At 41.6% G+C, this 17,427-nt stretch overlaps 1 protein-coding gene across 2 annotated transcripts in view; it reads right to left on the bottom strand.

Moving 5' to 3' along the window:
• Positions 1–28: 28 nt before the first annotated feature.
• Positions 29–17,427, bottom strand: part of ptchd1 (patched domain containing 1) — a 24,194-nt gene continuing 6,795 nt past the window's right edge. For both annotated transcript variants that reach the window (XM_050057282.1, XM_050057283.1), the window contains exons 3-5: positions 14,718–15,432; positions 5,960–6,699; positions 29–2,103 (exon numbers count right to left, since the gene is read on the bottom strand). In XM_050057282.1, coding sequence (XP_049913239.1) covers positions 1,003–2,103; positions 5,960–6,699; positions 14,718–15,432 — 2,556 coding nt within the window. In that variant the 3' untranslated portion in view covers positions 29–1,002. The remainder of the gene's footprint in view (positions 2,104–5,959; positions 6,700–14,717; positions 15,433–17,427) is intronic.

The following is a 17,427-nucleotide window of genomic DNA, read 5'->3' on the forward strand; positions in this document are numbered from 1 at the left end:
TGTGAGCACCACAAACAAAATCCCATTTTGACCCTTTAATTTTTACAGCAAGAATTGCAGTAACCGTTACACAATTTCAAAATTCACGAGGAGAAATGCACTGTTTTGTTTGCCTGTTGCAAGTAAAACATAATGATCCATAGCCCAAGTGTCATGGTATGTATCAAAGTGATTGCACCCTTAATGTTAGTGTCTGGCATTTCCTCAAAGACAGAGCATTCTGCAAAAGGTTAAAGTCATTATGAATTTTCTAACCCTGTCTTTTTTTCAAATGTTTCAAATAACATTAAAAATCCATTTAAAACTTCTATGTGCTGTGAGTGCTTCAGTGGTTAAAATGCAATTATGACTCATGATATTTATGTTACAAACTCAAGGCAAATGTTGGTGTAAAGTGTTCCATCTAAAAATGCCTGCATTACTACACTAAAAATATTATAACCTGCACTGAAGCCAAAACCACTTACAAGCATGTTTTCTTGATTTGACTTTATTTGTCCAGCATTAAAGTAGAAATACTCAAGTCATACAGATGATTGCCTCATGTAATTGTAGCTGTATTTGTGCAACTTGATATGGCGGACAGATAGCAGTAGCCAAACAGTGTGATCAGATCTAAAGCAAATTTTGGAGACGTGAAAAATGTGCGCTTCCTCTGTGATAACGTCACAGCCAGGCCTGACCTCGGCTGATCCTCAATTTCTGCAAAATAAAAGCTCATTCACATGCCCCACAGCTTTAGCAACAAGCAGGTAACCATGGATACACTGAACTGGAGACCTGTCTCTCTTCTTGTCTTCATTTGCCTCCTACTCTCCTTAACTGTTTCCTGTTGACCCTCTACCTTTATTTTTCCTCTTATCTATCTCTCAGTGACACTTGCCTTTTCTTCCCCTCTTCACAAGGATCAGCATCTTGTCTGCAGCTGCAGAGATGCTGCTCAGACTACAACAAACCAATTCCCAGACGGCAGTCACTACGGCAACCAGCATCATCCCATGCTCACACGGTGGTGATCTGGTCAACCACTCGAGTGCTGTCATTCATTTCAACACACTCCACCTCTTGCCTCTGCCCCTCTCCGTCAGGCCGGTGTCCCCGGCTCTTGGAGGGAGGCAGGAAGGTGAGGAGGGTGGGCAGGAACGCAAGCGTGTGCAGGGCCGAGCATCCGGCTGTGAGGGTGAGGCAGCGGAACAGTGTGCGTGTGAGGTTGGAGCGTACAGAGCCAACAGGCACCAAGGCGGCGCTGTAGCAGATGAGCGTCTGTAGAGAGGGCACCCCGTGTCTCTCCAGCGCCACCCTCACCCAGCGAGTCCTGCTGTCACCCCGACCCGAGGCGAAACCGCAGAGGAGGGGACCGCTGCAGTCCGCTGAGTGCCCCAAAGCTGAGATCAGACACAACACAGACATGCAGTCCAGCTCCACGCCCCACAAGGTCATGAAGCCCAGCACCCCGAACTGGACGGAGAGCAGGGTGAGGCCCAGCCACACAGAGACCAGCGGCTCCACGACAGCCAGCGAGGACAGACCCAACAGGAAAAGCACCGCCAGCAGTGAGTGTCTGAGGGGGGAGCTGACCGCTGCAGCATAGCGGTCCAGGTAGACGAAGGAAGGGTTAAAGATTAGAAAGCGGACACGTGAGGTCAGTGACAGCCGTCGCAGGGTGTCAAGCAGCACTGACATCTCCTCCCGCTTGTTCTCCGTCGTCTTGGCCACCAAGAAGATTCGGGAAGCCGCCACGTCTGGCTCCTCGCCCTGACCGCGCTCTGCAAATATGATGTCATCAGTGAAGTGGGCAAACTGTGGCTCGCGGAGGAAGGAGTGGCGGAGTGTGTGGGTGAAGTTTTCCCGTGGCTGGCTGGTGGACTGGTTGCGATCTGACAGGTAGTTCAGGTAAGCTTCCAGCCAGCTGATTCGCTGGAAGCCTTTGGCATATTCCAGCAGGTCCCGCTGCACTGAGGCGTTCCAGTAGGGGGCGCTTTCATAGATGTAAAATCCAATGACAGGGGAATATGAGCTGAAGTAACGCTGCTGGGCACGGGTATACAATACTGTCGCTGTGTCCATGGCAACCAGTGCACTGGGGTCTGAACCTTGGGTCACCTGTCGACGACAGAAATAGAAACAGAAACAATCATTACAGGTTAAACAGTGCATTAATAACATGTATGTGAGTATGTCTGCAGTCTGGGTAAAAACAGAATAATACTGTATAATGTAGCTGTCAGGAGGACCCTTGTTTGTCCAAAACTGCTGTTTTTACTAGGGTTGGGAATCTCTCTGTGATAGACGATTCGATACGTATCTAGATACAGGGGTTATGATACGATTCAAAAACGATATATTTTTAATACAGATACGATACGATATGATTCGATACGATTCTATGGTTAACATTTGTTGATGTAGACATTAATCATACCTTATAAAATAAAGAAGCCAATTCTATAAAAGTGACATTCTTACAGTATTTTCAAATTTGTAAAAGACCACATCCCCAAGCATTGTTGCTGTATGGCACTGGCAAAAATAAAATAAAAAGACAAACAACAACAAAATCCCATGTCAAATGTATTTATTTTTAGACATGGACCAAAAAAAGACTTGCTGAATGAACATCATTTTGTTGGATGGGATCAATATAAAAATGAGAAGAAGTTTTAAACTTTAAGTGAAGTGAAGTAAAATTTAAGTGTTTTAAACCTACTTGTTGTGTTGTTTTTATTGTATTGTCTGTTTTTATATGTATCTTATATGGACTTGAGTCTGGAATAAAGTTTTTCATAACGCTGTACAATATAAACATAAAGCAGAATAAAATAATAACATGCAATGTAGGGACAGAATCTGACATCTCCTGTTATTAGTTGATATCATGGACTGTGATGACTAGCAGCTTATCACTGACAGCATGTCAGACTATTTCTCTGTGTTTGCTACACTCTGTCATTTATAAAAAGATAAATCACTTTTCTATAATACATCAATGATATTTCAATGGAATAAATTACTTATTGACTTATTCATACTTCAAAAACAGCATCAATAAGTGATTAACATAGGGGGGATCAAAATAAAATAAATAAATAAAATCAAAATCAACCAGCCACCCTCCTCCTCTGACAAGTAAAGAACAGTCCCTAAAGTGCGCTGAGGTTTGTGGAAATGTGAACGGCTCGTTTCTCCTCTGACACGCCACATACCTGTGTGCTGCTACGGCTCGGCTGTTCAGGTATTTCTGGGCAGTCATGACACCGACGAAGACTTCTTGGACCGGGCTTCTCGGTCGCCGATAAGCCATTATCTTGCACGGCGGAGCACTATGGCCGCCGTATTTGACAGGAATACGTATTTCTGTCTGTGTCTGTGACCCCCCGTTCAACCCACAACCAACAGGATTCGCCTTTAGTTTCTGCTGCGGCTTGGCTGCTCCCTGGTTTATCCAACCAGCATTAGCTTCTGTTCCTCATCTCCACCGGTCAAGCTGGCGCTGATGTTTACATCCATTATTGTTGACAGTAATGCCTGCTACAGTCCGGAGCATGCCGCCGGCTCTCACATTGTTTTAGAGATGCAAACTGTTAAAGTCAGTCAACCGATTGCTAGTCTCACGATACCCGAATCCATGACTCTACAATCGATTCATCTAAGGATTCTTGGCTGATTCGTATTGATTGAGGAGGCTGCTACCGACGCAGCCGTATCTCTTGCTTGTCAAACCGGATATCCGGGCGTATCGGTTAATCGTTCCCAACCCTAGTTTTTACTAAAGGAAGCGTATCGGTTAATCGTTCCCAACCCTAGTTTTTACTAAAGGAAAACAAAAAAGTTTTTAAAATAACACTACACAATCCATCTATTTTCAACCGCTTATTCAAATAGGGCGCGGGGGCAGCAGGCTGAGCAAAGTATTCTAGAGTTCCCTGTCCCCAGCAACGCTTTCCAGCTCCTCCTGGGGGATCCCAAGGTGTTCCCAGGCCAGGTGAGCTATATAATCCCTCTAGCATGTTCTGGATCTGCCACAGGGCGTCACACCAGTTGAACGTGGTGAAAAAACATGGAGATGGAGTCACATACCTGGGTTTCAGTGTTTTTAGCATACAACAAAAGCCTTCATTCTCAGCAACGATCTTTGCACATGAAGTAGGTAATGGACTGTTTCGCTCTCTCAGAGTTGGACGGTAGTTTTGTCAAGCTAAGTGTGTCCAGTGTTGGTTGAGCGGGTTTAGCGTTAGCTTTGCCGGTAGCGGCTAGCGCTATCTTTGGATGGTGGAGTGAGGTGAGCCCTCAAGTTAGTAGTATTGCCTTTGTATTTCATTCTCATATGACACTGCTTGCAAATCACATGTATCATATCCAAGTGCCCCTTTCCTTCTCTCTATCTCAAATAATCCGCCACTGCATTTCTGATGTGTTCCTCTGGTGCCTCCATTTGTATTTTAATGAACTTCTGCCACATGCTGCTGACTGAGACCTCTGCTGACCTCACCATAAAAAAACCTTTAGCAACATTTAGTGGACCAAAAAAGCAATTAATTTCATTATTCAAGTACCAAAAGTTGTATTAAAATGTAAATTTGCAAAAATGAATGCTGTATATGATAAAAGATCAATACCTACTTGGCTTCCATGTATCGATACAATATCGGCATGCAAAATATCGTGATACTATGCTGTATAGATATTTTTTCCCCACCCCTAACCATTTCTCATTCACATAAAACAAATCTACAGCATACCCAAAGTAAACTGAAGGCTGATCTTGTTTAGTACATGTACATGCATGGTTTCATTCGAAAGGTAACTGAACAAATTGAGCAGTTGTTTTGCATATCATAATCATCAAAAATCACTATAGGAAGGCGCATGGGCAGGCTGTTGTATTTCTAACAGCTTTTAGAAGTCAGACAAAATCGCCTCGTCACTGTTTGCCCTCAGCTCCACTATGTGTGGCACCAAAGATGCTCTATTACAACACTTAATTAAATAAGCCGGGTGGGGTGGAGCTATAAGGTTTTGGCAACAGTTTGAGCATCCAGTGGAGTTACGAGATTTTGTCACAATTTTTTTTAGTACTTTTCAATGGTTTATTGTTTGTAAAACCCAAAGAGGCGTAAAGAGTGAGTTGATTTCAGAGAATAAAAAAAAGACACACACAAAAAAAGACAAAACATAAAGACAATATGCACTAACATCTTTTTTCATGATACTATCCCCTCAGCTGCCATGTAGTGACCAAATATTTTAAACACCATTGGAGAAAAATCTTTAAAACCATCACGTATGATGTACCAGATAATCAGTGGTCTCCTAAAATCTAGACAGAAATTGAGTTAAATGACACCAAGATGTAGTAGGTGTTTTTTAAAATAAATAAATAAATAAATAAAGTTGTTGAGTGAAATGGAAACACTGACCAATAAATCATCTCATAAAAATAGTGATATTACTATAGCATATGCTATTGTACCAAAACCCCATTTTAACCATAGGAGCTGCACATAATCATCTGTCAACTAGTGAGTCAGCATCTAAATAACATTCAATGTAGTTGTTATTCCACAAATTATACATCCATCTTTCAACTTGCTATGACTTCTGTAGCTTTTGCATCAAATGTAAGTGTTTTAGTCAGTTTACGTTTGTGGACATGAAGCTTTTGTTCTGAAGGATTCATGCTGGTTCATGAATATTTCATTCAGAAAATGATGTAAATGATGTGGTCAATTATTTAAAATTACACAGCCCCATATGTTATGGTCACATCAGCTGTCTCTCTGATGAAATTGCCCCGCACTGACCCCAGTCAAGGATATGATGGCACAGTTCCAATGTGGATAATAAATTAATAATGATAAACTGTGCACTGTCTGGAGGGTGTTGGTGTGTTTTGCTATCTGGAATATAAAACTGTAATAAAGTGACAGTTGTATTTTCGTGTGTTGTGTTGTTGCCTCACCTGCAGGAAGCCCATCAGTCCAAAGGAGATGTAAACCAGATACAGCAGGACCACAAAGGGTTTGACATAGGTGTTAGTGATCCAGTCTCCATAGCAACGCCTCACACACCCCAGCAAAAGGTGCGAGTCCTGAGGATGAGGGTCTGTGTTAGCCGTGGAATGTGTGTGTGGAAGTGGATGTGTGTGTGTGGAGTTAGCCACATGGCTGTGTCCATGCACGGCAGGGTTGTTCACCGTGTGTGTGGGGTGTGGGTGTGGGTGTGGGTGAGCATGTGTGTGAGTGAGGTTAGAGTTCGGGGTGTGAGCGTGACTGTGACCGACCCCATGTGGCGGGTTGGTTGTCTGAGCCTCATCCTGGTAGCGAGTGTACATGAGACACCTGTACCAGGCCGGTTTAGAGTCGAGCCGGTCCGGTTTGGGGACCCGCCGGCAGAAGCAGCCATGTCTGTAACCGGTCTCTAAGTATCCAGTGAACACCAGACAGGAACTGTAGAAGGACAACGTGTAAACATAGCTGATGGTGACAGCCAAGGCGGCAGTGCGGCAGAAAAGCCGGACAGCTTCCATGTTGGTGAGCGGCGAGGCAGCCAAGCCCAGGGTCATAAGGTGGAGCATGGTGGAGCCGGAGAAACGCAGCATGACATCTTCGAAGACGCTCGCCACGCGCTCTTTGACATGCTGGTCCTCCCGGGTTCGCCTCCATGATGACAGCATCTCAAAGGAGCCGAAGAGCCCATGACCTGATGGGAACAAAAATAGGAATGTAAGTTGAATGAAATGAAGTTTGGTTTAGTGCTGGGCGATAAAACCATAATTATCTCAGTACAATATTCTTTGAAATATGACAAATGTTTGATAAAATTCAACCAGCGCACACTGGAAAAGAGGCTGCTTAAATGCACCTCAAATTACCACTCGCCATTACACAGAAAAAGAAGACGAGAACAGCCACCAAGGCTGACCATCCACAAGCTAACGTACAGTATATAGTAACATTATAACGTAAGATTCAACAGGCTCATTAGTTTACTTTAGGTATGACTGTTTTGACCAGAGATAACAGCACTGGACATTTTCACGACTGTATTTGCCACATATCGTTAGCTACAGTAGCTGTATGGATAGTCGACTAATCTAATGCTAACATTATGTTAGGCAACATTTTTTGCAGCTATTTAATTAGAATGCTGATAAATCATAAATTGATAAATGTTTGATATAATTCAACCAGCAAACACTGGAAAAGGGGTTGCTTAAATGCACCTTAAGTGCTAGTTGCCACTTGCCATTAAACAGAGGACAAGAACAGCCACCAAGGCTTACTGTCCACAAGCTAACGTATGTAAGTTAACACCATAATGTTACAACAACATTCAACAGGCTCATGAGTTTATTTTAAGTCTGACTGTTTTGACCACAGATAACAGCACGTTAGCTACAGCAGCTGTAGGTAGTCCATTCATCTAATGCTAATGGTAAGTTAGCAGGCTAACATTACGTTAGCCAACATGACTTGCTGCTGTTTCATTAGAATGTAATGACATAACATGAATAAACGTGAATAATTGTAATATTAAAACTTTAATAATCAACTGGTCTGTGAACTTGTTTACTGCCTGAGTCACATCAGACAGACTTTAATCGGCAAAGAATGATCCCACACCATTTCACAATGTCATTTAAGTCCATCTTTTGTTGTGATTAAGAAATGGCAGAAATTACATACTGGTCTTTAAAACTGAAAAATACTGACCACAGTTGAGATTTTTTTATTGTCTGTTAATGTTGTTTACATCTTCATCTAAAACGCTGCCATTAATTGACATCATTTTGATTAGAATTGTTTGAATCTACGTCAGATTTGTGAAACGTTCCCTGTTTGGCAAATGCTGTTGTGTTAGATAGAATAGTTTAATTAACCACGTTTCACTCAGGAGTAAAAATCAACCTTTAAACTTAAAACAAATAATAATTTGACATTTATCCTGATAATTACCAATATCAATGGTTATGGAAATGTTCATCGTAGTAACATTGTTGACCATATCGCCCAGCCCAGTTTGGTTTAAGGTTATGCTATAATACCTTTCAAGGATAACTTTTTTTTATCTCTCAATATAAATAACGTTACTGCACTACAACCACCATATCACCTCTTTACACTAACCTTCCCATGTAATCAATCTACGTTTTTTTTATATCTAGTTCCTAAAATGGACAGGCAGAGGGTGCTTGCTTTAGCTCTGGTTGAGGTTGAGAGGCAGTCAGTAAATAGTTTGTGAGGCACAGGGAAACAGAGATCTGTGTGGGTACATGAGACCCTGGAAAAGAGGGTGGATCACGGGGAGTACCACTGGTTGGTCCAGGAGCTTCGCCTCCATGATGGCTGTTTCCATGCATATTTAGGATGACTCAGGGGCAGTATGGCAACCTATTGTCTGGCCATGTAGCTCTGGGTATTCAGCAACTGCTACCACCTTTTTCTCCTCCATTGTTTACCAACTGTTAACTTGTTGTCGTGACCACCACAGACGGTCCGCCTCTCAAATCATCTGATTGGACAGTGGGAAAAAAGATTACGAAAAAAGACATGACGTGGGGCACTTTTACGCTCTGAACTGAAGTTTTTTCAATTCAAGCAGTTCAGAATGCTCTGGGAAAAATGCCAGGCACCTAGAGCGCCTGTGTGATCAGACCTAAGTCTGCACTTCCCTGAAGCACATTGTTTTGATATTACAGCCCACAAATTCCATGTTTGGCTCAGTCACCAAACATAAAACTAACTTATTTCCTTTCCTTAGCATGCTGTGATTGCTTCCACCTCTCCCTTCAAGTTATTCAATTTGAGTCACAACATTGCACAAGGAAGTGTCATAACTCTGTCTGCCTGCTTCTGAACAGACCTCACTGCATAATGTCACACCTCAATCTTGTCTGAACTAGAAATATGTGAAATCACAGATGTAAGACACCATGGAAATGTGGTTTCCTTGTGACTTTAACAGTCCTAGTTGAGAAATTTGAACTGCAGCAGCAGGATATGAGAATTTAACTTGTAACCAGTTGATACACAAAATAAATAATTAAAATAAATGTAAAATATTTTGAGAATGGAACATATAATTAGGAAACCTCCTTCATGTACAGACTTGTAGCTTCAAACATGAGTAATATGATGTAAGGAATACATTTTTGATGCTGTATTCAATAATTCACAGCAGCGATCATGATTTTAATGCACCATCATGTGCGTGTCCAGTCTCATGTGCATGCACATACATGTTAAAATGCGCACGGCAGATGGTTTTTAATGGTTTCCCCTACCGTGGTTGCTATGGCATCCGTGAGTCACCAGTGATACACGTTACCCCCCCCCGCCCCCCCCCCCCCCCTTCGCTCTCTCTCTCTCTCTCTCTCTCTCTCTCTCTCTCTCTCTCTCTCTCTCTCTCTCTCTCTCTCTCGTGACCTCACCATGGCGAAACACTTAACACCTTAGCAGAGGCGTAACGTACCAACACTTCAGGCGTGGGTGGTGCAACTGAGAAAGTCTGCTGATCTGTGAGTGTGTGTGTATTTGACGGAGGGGGAATTACACAGTGAATGACAGTGGACGAGGTGGGAAGGTTAATGTTGCAGAGAGAGGATGAGAGCAAAATGAGAAGCTGGGGACAGCACTCGCCAAGGATTTTGATATTTACCAGAGCTTGAGACAGGCTAATGTGCATTCATGGACAAACACATGGACACTCACATTTAGGTACTAATACAATACTCATACGAGTATTGTGTGTCCTTTATCCAGAACCCTTTCAGATCCTTCATATTACCGTGAGCCATAAAATTGGAATGCAGATACTGAAAACTTGGTTTGGTTATGGAAAGATGCATGAGACATGCAAACAACAAGCTAGGTCTAGTTTGTACTTTTTCCAAATCTGTATCCCTGTGATAAATGTTTCAGAACCAATATCAAAACATTACTTTTTTTTTATTTTTATACAGTTTAGTTGCCAGAATAAAATGTTGTCATTTTATGTTCCAGCAAAGCACAGATACATTTGTAAGTTTCATACGTATCATATCAATAGTTCTAAAATTATATAGTTCGGATGACATGCATATGAGCTAGGTTCCTCATCACATCACGTCACATTTCCAGCCATGTTTGCTGTTAGAAAGCCGAGTATTTTTTATCGACATATCAGCACATTTCCAGCCATGTTTGTGGTAACCAAACAGGGTCTTTTTCACAACAGTTAAGAACAGATTCAGCCATGTTTGTAGCAATAAAACTGGGTATATTAAACCAAAGCATGGTCTTTTCCTAACCCTTACCGTATGTAGAAACCAAAACATACAAATTTAACATAACTAAACAAATGTAACACATCTGTGGTTTACAGAAATGTAAAATGCAAACATTTTATTCTCGTGATTGGGTTGTTTTTTCTAAACCTCACACTGAAGAACATAATGTGTTTTTGAAAAAAAAAAAAAAAAACCTGCTTCTCTATTTAGCAAAGTAAGCTAAGCTTCTCAAATGCATATGTAGTAAACTCTAAAGTGAGAAAAATTTCCAGCTACGATTTCACAGAGCCCAAGGGGACGTCATTAAAGGTCCTGTTTTGTCTGAACAACAGCTAAAAATCCCAAAGACAATAAACTCACAAAATTATGAAACATAGAAATGCATATAATCACACTAGAGAAACAACAAACACACATTGTTCTATAAATAATGACCTAAAATGATAAATTGCTTATCAGAGTTACCAATTTTTTTGTTGATAGATGAATTGGCTTTTCATTTGATTACAAATCTGGTCAGAGAGTTGATGCTGGTATTCTGTACTTGACACATTTTGTTTGGTACTTGAAACATTTTTGCTGTTCAATACCATAAAAACTTGGTTCTGTATCTATTTAAATGTTTTGAAAATGGTCAGTGTTGTTAGTACATGGCTGCACAGATGACTGAGATATATTAAAATTGTATTCCCAAACCTTTAAATCATCAATTTTCCTCCTTTTGTACACGAACACACTCGCTGTCAAAATGGGTTAATGGAACAGGCTTTCCCCCCATTGACACTTGTATTTTGTGCCAGCAAGATATTGTCACTAATCCATATTTTTCTGTATTTCTCCCTCTTCCTTTCTTCCCCGTTATCGCTTTCTGTGCTGTGTAATGACATCCTTCTTCCTCACACTTCCTCACACATTTCTCTGTCTGCCTACTTGATTCTGAAAAATCCTCCCTGCCTTCCTTCTAACAACAGTTTAACTTCATTTTCTGCTGAGAGAATCCTTATCTCATCCCCCATTTGGAGTGATGTTTCATGGAGCCCCTTCACTGTCTCTATTCCCCCGTCTCTTCTGTTCTTGCTGCAGTTATTTTAAGCCTAACAGCAGCCTTCCCTCCTCCACATTACAGAGTAATTATGGTATAGAATACATGTGTGCTATAGTGGTTATGTACAGTATTTAGTATGCAAGCACTGGAGATAAACTGCAAGAACGCCTTCACACAGATGGCATGCATTTTCATTTTGCTCCTAGTTTGTTAAAAATAAAACCATTTGCTTTCTGTTCCTTTTTTCATATTACCACTCATCAAGAAATTAATTAAAACATGAACTCCACTTATTAAATAAATAAAACAAATGTTATTGTCCCTATTCCTCATGCAAGCTGCTGCATAATTGGGACTGCAGAGGCAACTGCTGAAACAATGACTGTGGCTTCAAGAGCAGAGATGGTTTGTTGACCTGCTGTCTTTCTTACAAAGTTAATTCCCACACCACTGTGAGTAGAAAATAATATTTACCTCAAGTTCATCACCGAATTGAGTGTTTCAGCTCTTTTATAACACTGCAGCAGTCTGTATGAGACTTACTGTCTCATGAAAGTATTTTACTTACACTAATAAACTCAGCATATCCACCCTCTAGATTTGTATACTGGTCCCTTGAGGACTTTGGTCATAAGCACTCTGATGTGGTCACCATCATCACGTCAAGTCTGCAATATTTCTATGAATTATGGTTAATCTTTGGAACAAAGTCAGACACAGTCTGCATTACTATACTGACATTATTAAGTGATCGATTCACATTAAATACAGTTTATTTATTGCTTTATAAAATTAAATGTTTCTGCTATAATTTACATTCACTGAGTCATACTTGGCAACTGTTTTTAGTTCCAAAGCAATCCCTGGTCTCATGTTGCCCTAAATAAAAATGACTCCATTAGGGGTCAGAAAAATGTCGATTTACTTAAGCATCGTGATTTTTTAAATCAACTTTTTTATGCCTGAATAGATATAATTCAAATGCAGAGGTGGAAAGAAGTAGCTGCTTTTATTTTGGTAATCAGTGAGTAACATGACATCATATCTGTTTCAAGAAAAACAAAGCTGAAGTGAGAAAGCAGGAAATGACAAATGGTCTGAGGACACAGATTTTAAGTGGCTGTAGCAAGTTGAATTCAGCCAGCGTAAACTTTTTTGGACATAGCTACCATGACATCACCCACTGGTTTGTGGACTCTTGAAGCCTTGAGTTTGGCATTTCAGCTGTAGGCTATCTTGGGTTTGGAGAAGTGGTTCCATATTTGGGCAAGAGGCTGGTGCTGTGGAGGAGCGAGGGGTGGATCTGACTAAGAAGCTAAGGACACTATTGGTAGACAGCCTGTCACTCAAAATGGTCCATCCTTAATTATGTGTAAATTTAAGCCTTAATAAAATGCAACCAGGTGAGTAATATAAAAATGTAACCCCTGTTCAGTTGTCATGAATGTTGAATTTAGCTACAGAGAGGAAAACCATTTTTCGTACCAGGTTGTAAACATGTTTAATTTTGGTGTAAAGTTGGGGATTTTAACATGAGGGTCAGTAGGGACTGACTCACTCCTGGAGCCAGCCTCAAGTGGCCGTTCAAAGAACTGCAGTTTCTGGCACTTGGGTTTGCACCTGAATTTAAGTTGCTACAGTCGCACCTGAAGCTCCTTCTCCGGAGCTGCAGCCTGTTCCCCTCCTGGAAAAGTAGTCTATGAAGGCAGGGAGTGAGGCGAAAGGACCACTGGATGCAATAGCTAATTCTTGTCTCAGAGCAGGGCAAGAACGGGCTGCGGTAATCTCTACAATGAAATAAGATTTTACTCATTTTTAATTGTATATTTATTTACCACTTTTCTATGCAGTATATGATGCTGCTGAATTGTTGCATTGTTTTTTGGAAATCTAACGATATACTGTCTTTAGAAGTGTATGGTTCAACTTTTTCCCATGGTCTAGAAATTAAAAAAGTAAAAAACAAACAAACATTAAAATAATTGTAATATCGACTCCTGATACTTAAATATCACAATACATATCAAATTGGCACCCAGGTATCATGAGGTATACAGAGGAATGAGGTGTACAGATTGTAAATTTAAGAAAAAGACTGGTATCGGAATAGTACAGTATCATCAAATACCCTGAATTGAGGTATCTGAATTGGTATCGGGAGAGACAAAGTCAGATGTTTGCATCTCCACTTTGGCCACACATACTGTAATATGTCTCAAGTGCAATAGCGCTGTTTTTTTTTGGGGGGGGGGGGGTTCCTTATCCGCTGCGAGGGTCCTAAGGACAGAGGGATGTCATATGCTGTAAAGCCCTCTGAGGCAAATTGTGATTTGTGATATTGGGCTTTATAAATAAAATGGATTGATTGATTGATTGATTGATTGATTGATTGATTGATTGATTGAAGTACAGCTAATGGTTCACATGATGTGTCGTCAGTACGACCACATTTGGAAATGACAGTATTTCCTTGAAAACACTGATGGTGTTGCACTTATTTGTGCATATAACAAGTAGTAGAAGTAACTGCATTACTTGTGTCAAGAAAACATACAAAGTTGGAGAAGTCCAAGTTCAAGTCCCAGTTACTTTCTTACCCCTGCAAAGTGCACACATGGCCAGTCCCTATATGTGGTGGCTTTATTTGATGGCTGATCAGGAAAGTTACAAAAAGTCCAAATCCCACATTGGACGTGTGTGGAGAGGAGATTTTAGGCGATCTTCAACAATCTAACAAGCAATTTTTTGAAAGTATACTGACCCCCTAAAAATAAAAAAATAAAATAAAAAAATGTAATCAAGTTAGAGCTCAACATTTGTAAATGTAAAATAGTACCAATCCCTCTGGTTTCAGCTCTGGATTTGTTCCAGACTCCAGATCAAGAACTGTAACTTAACAATGTACCTTTTTAGATCCTTTGGATTGAGTTTCTGCCACCAGTCAGAAAATGTATTGTTAGTGCCAAATCAAGTTCATGCCCCACCTCTTGTCAGTCATTTTGATGATGTGTCTACTTTGAAATGGCATTCAGCCTGAGGCTGGCATCTGCAAAAACCCATCACAGGTACTAAAGAAGCAGACAGTGAACATCGGCAGTCTGAGGTATAAAAGCAATGACAATGTTCACTGTGGCTCCCACCTGCAATGTGTTAGCTTCACTTTTCTTTGATTTGTTGGTGCTTTAATCCACTGCTTTTTTATTGAGTCTTTTGCTAAGACTTCCCTGCGTTCAACTATGGGAAGTAATTGAGAAGTGCACATCCCAAAATGTCCTGAACTGAAAGATTATTTCCAGGCAAATGGAGAATGAAGCCATGGACGTGCAGAATTATGAAGACTCAACATGTCAAATATATCTTGGTTATTTGTTATTTTACCAGTAAAAGTATTAGTTTTAAACCTACCAAGCATGACGAAAGGGATGCCCAGGTACGTAGAGTTGTAGGTGGCCCCGGTCAGGTTGAGTATCCCAGCAGCAGTGAGGCCTGACAGTGTGATTGACAGCAGAGCCAGCAGTCCCAACCAGGGTTTAGACCTCACACAGTCCCTCATGGAGCAGCAGAGGACAGCCAGCACCCCACACGCCCCCAAGCTGGCCAACAGGGGGCGGCGTGCCAGCACAGAAGAGAACTGAAAGTCTGTCCTCAGAGATGAGGAAGTAGAGGGGTACAGCCCCAGCTTAGGGTGCAACGCTGCAAAGTGCTGTAACTCAGCACAGAAGGCCTTTTCCCATTGGCTGGCCACCCGGTCCATCAGGCCGCCACGGGCTTGGAGGTAGTAGGTGAGCTGCAACGCCCTGGCAGAACGCACACCTTCTCCCCTGGCTCCTGTCCCCGGACCTCGCACCGCCCCACTGGGACCCCAGCCCTGCACGCCACCTAGCTGGTGGCCAATGTACGCTTGCCGTCCATCAGCCAGCTGCGTAATTGGGTACCGCAGGTTTGGGATGGAGCGGTTGGAGGTGCGAGCTGACTGGATCTCCTCCATAGCGCGGATGATGTCATCGATGATGCAGACATTCTTGTCGTCAGGGAGACAGAGGTAGGAGAAGGAGTAGTTGAAGCTGTTGATGCCTGTGGCTGGGACCGTCACCTGCATCTGGTAGATCCGCTTGTGGAGCTGTGTGCAAAGGAAACACACACATGCAAACACACACACAAACACAAGAAAGGAGTTAGTTTCCCTGTGGCCCAATTTAGCTAAAATAAACTGTGGCAGGAGCGAAAAAAGTTTCTCTGTGTGCAGAACAGCAAAACTCAGTGTGTGGCTCGTTAACTTTGTGTGCTTCAACTTTCTGTTTGTCTGTGTGAATAAGAGAAAGAGATATGTGGGGGAGTGTGCGTGTGTGTCTTACTCGACAGAGTAACAATAGTGGTCTCAGAATCCTCCTCCGTTTCTATGGCGAGAGGACAACAGTGCCAGTATCCACAGAACTGGTTACTAAGCAACAGGCCTGATGCCAGTCTGCCACAGCGAACATGGGCAGAGCCGTCTCCCACCTCAGAGTGCTGCATTGATTCGAGAGAGGGAGGGTGTGTGTGTTTATGTGTGTGTGTGTGGGAATGTCACTTGAAAATTATTTGTTTTGAAAGTTTACTCTTTTCAACATCCTGTTGTAAAATTAAACAATTCTTCATTTCATTTCTGTCACTTTTTACTGCCCAAACTCACCAGTCTGTCAATATTATTGTTAGCAGTTTACAGGTAGGACCTTAAATTTCCCGATTCCAGTGCCTCAGATCCCTAAATTAAGTTTAACGGCCCATCAGTAATGTTTTCAGCCCATTAACTGCAAGTATACTCACATACATAATTGAAATTAGATATATAATTAAATCAAAGCATTTTGTGATTAATTGATCATAATTGAATATATCCTGATTTACTCATCATAAAATATAAAATATAAATAAATAAGATACAAAAAAGAGGGTGTTAAGTCCTGTTTTATGAGAAAATTTTAAAGTCATAGATTTTAATTCTGTGTTTTTAATAAGCAGCTCTGTTGTAGGCATTGGCACCAAGGATTGCATCTCTAACTTGTATTTCTTGTCAAATATTCAGATTCAGATTTCTCTGGCTTGGACCTCTCTGGTGTTTAGAGGGTTAAAGAAAACATCAGTTTCACCAGCAAGTTAAAAATCTTTAATCAAGGCTTAGTCTGACTCACTGGATGTAGACTGTGTAGAATGTGGCTTTTGGCCCCTTCCTCTATCTGCATGTTACCATTTTCAAAATCCCCTTCACTATACGGGACACAATTTTACCAACTTCTGAGTTAACAACCTACACGCTGAAAATGGCACGTTTTGGGACTCCAGGGTTTTTTCGGACCTATAATTGTATTGCGGAGTTTTGCACAGCGGCGACCGGATCTTTGCTCTCAAACCACAAAAAAAAAGTGATGGCACAACAGTCTCCTTCAGTACATTATTCTAAGCTTTCTTTTGATTTTCACATTTGCTAGTCATCCTGTTTAATTTGTCTTCTGATTAAATCGGAACCGTTGAAACAAGTTGTAGGAAGCCTCGGCAAGTAACTGGTTGCTGGCAGACACTGTGCTGCAATAAAATGGTTAATCAGCAGGAACCATAACTGATTTAATGAGCCATTTGCAGTTTCACTGTACTGGCCGTGTGTACTTAGACTTGCATGGCTTAATCTTTGAGACAAGCATATGCTACTGGCAGGATCTCTCGCGGCACTGTAGAGCCGATGCGCTGCTGGTTCTGCCGGCCTGAATAGAATATAATGTCTATAGCCTACTGTTGTGTGGACAGCCTTTATAGACTGAGCTGAGTAGTGATGCGCGGGTCGACCTGTAACCCGCGGGACCCGCAAATGGACCTGCGGGTCGGGCAGCAGTGATGGTCTGTTAAATCGGTCTGTAAATGATATTTTGACATTATTCTTATAATCATTAGGCTATTACTGTCATGGCATCCGAAGGTACTGATGCGCAGGTGACAGTCCGCGGTCGTTTTCAAAACACACATGTGTCACGCACTCCAAAAGAAACTTGTTGAAACTTTAAACAATAATTTATTGTACAAAATGGGGGAAACAAACGTTGACAAAAACGGTTCCATAATTCATATTAAATTCAAAAGATAA

The sequence above is a fragment of the Epinephelus moara genome, chromosome 11 (genome assembly GCF_006386435.1).
Source record: "Epinephelus moara isolate mb chromosome 11, YSFRI_EMoa_1.0, whole genome shotgun sequence".
Classification (NCBI taxonomy): domain Eukaryota; kingdom Metazoa; phylum Chordata; class Actinopteri; order Perciformes; family Serranidae; genus Epinephelus; species Epinephelus moara.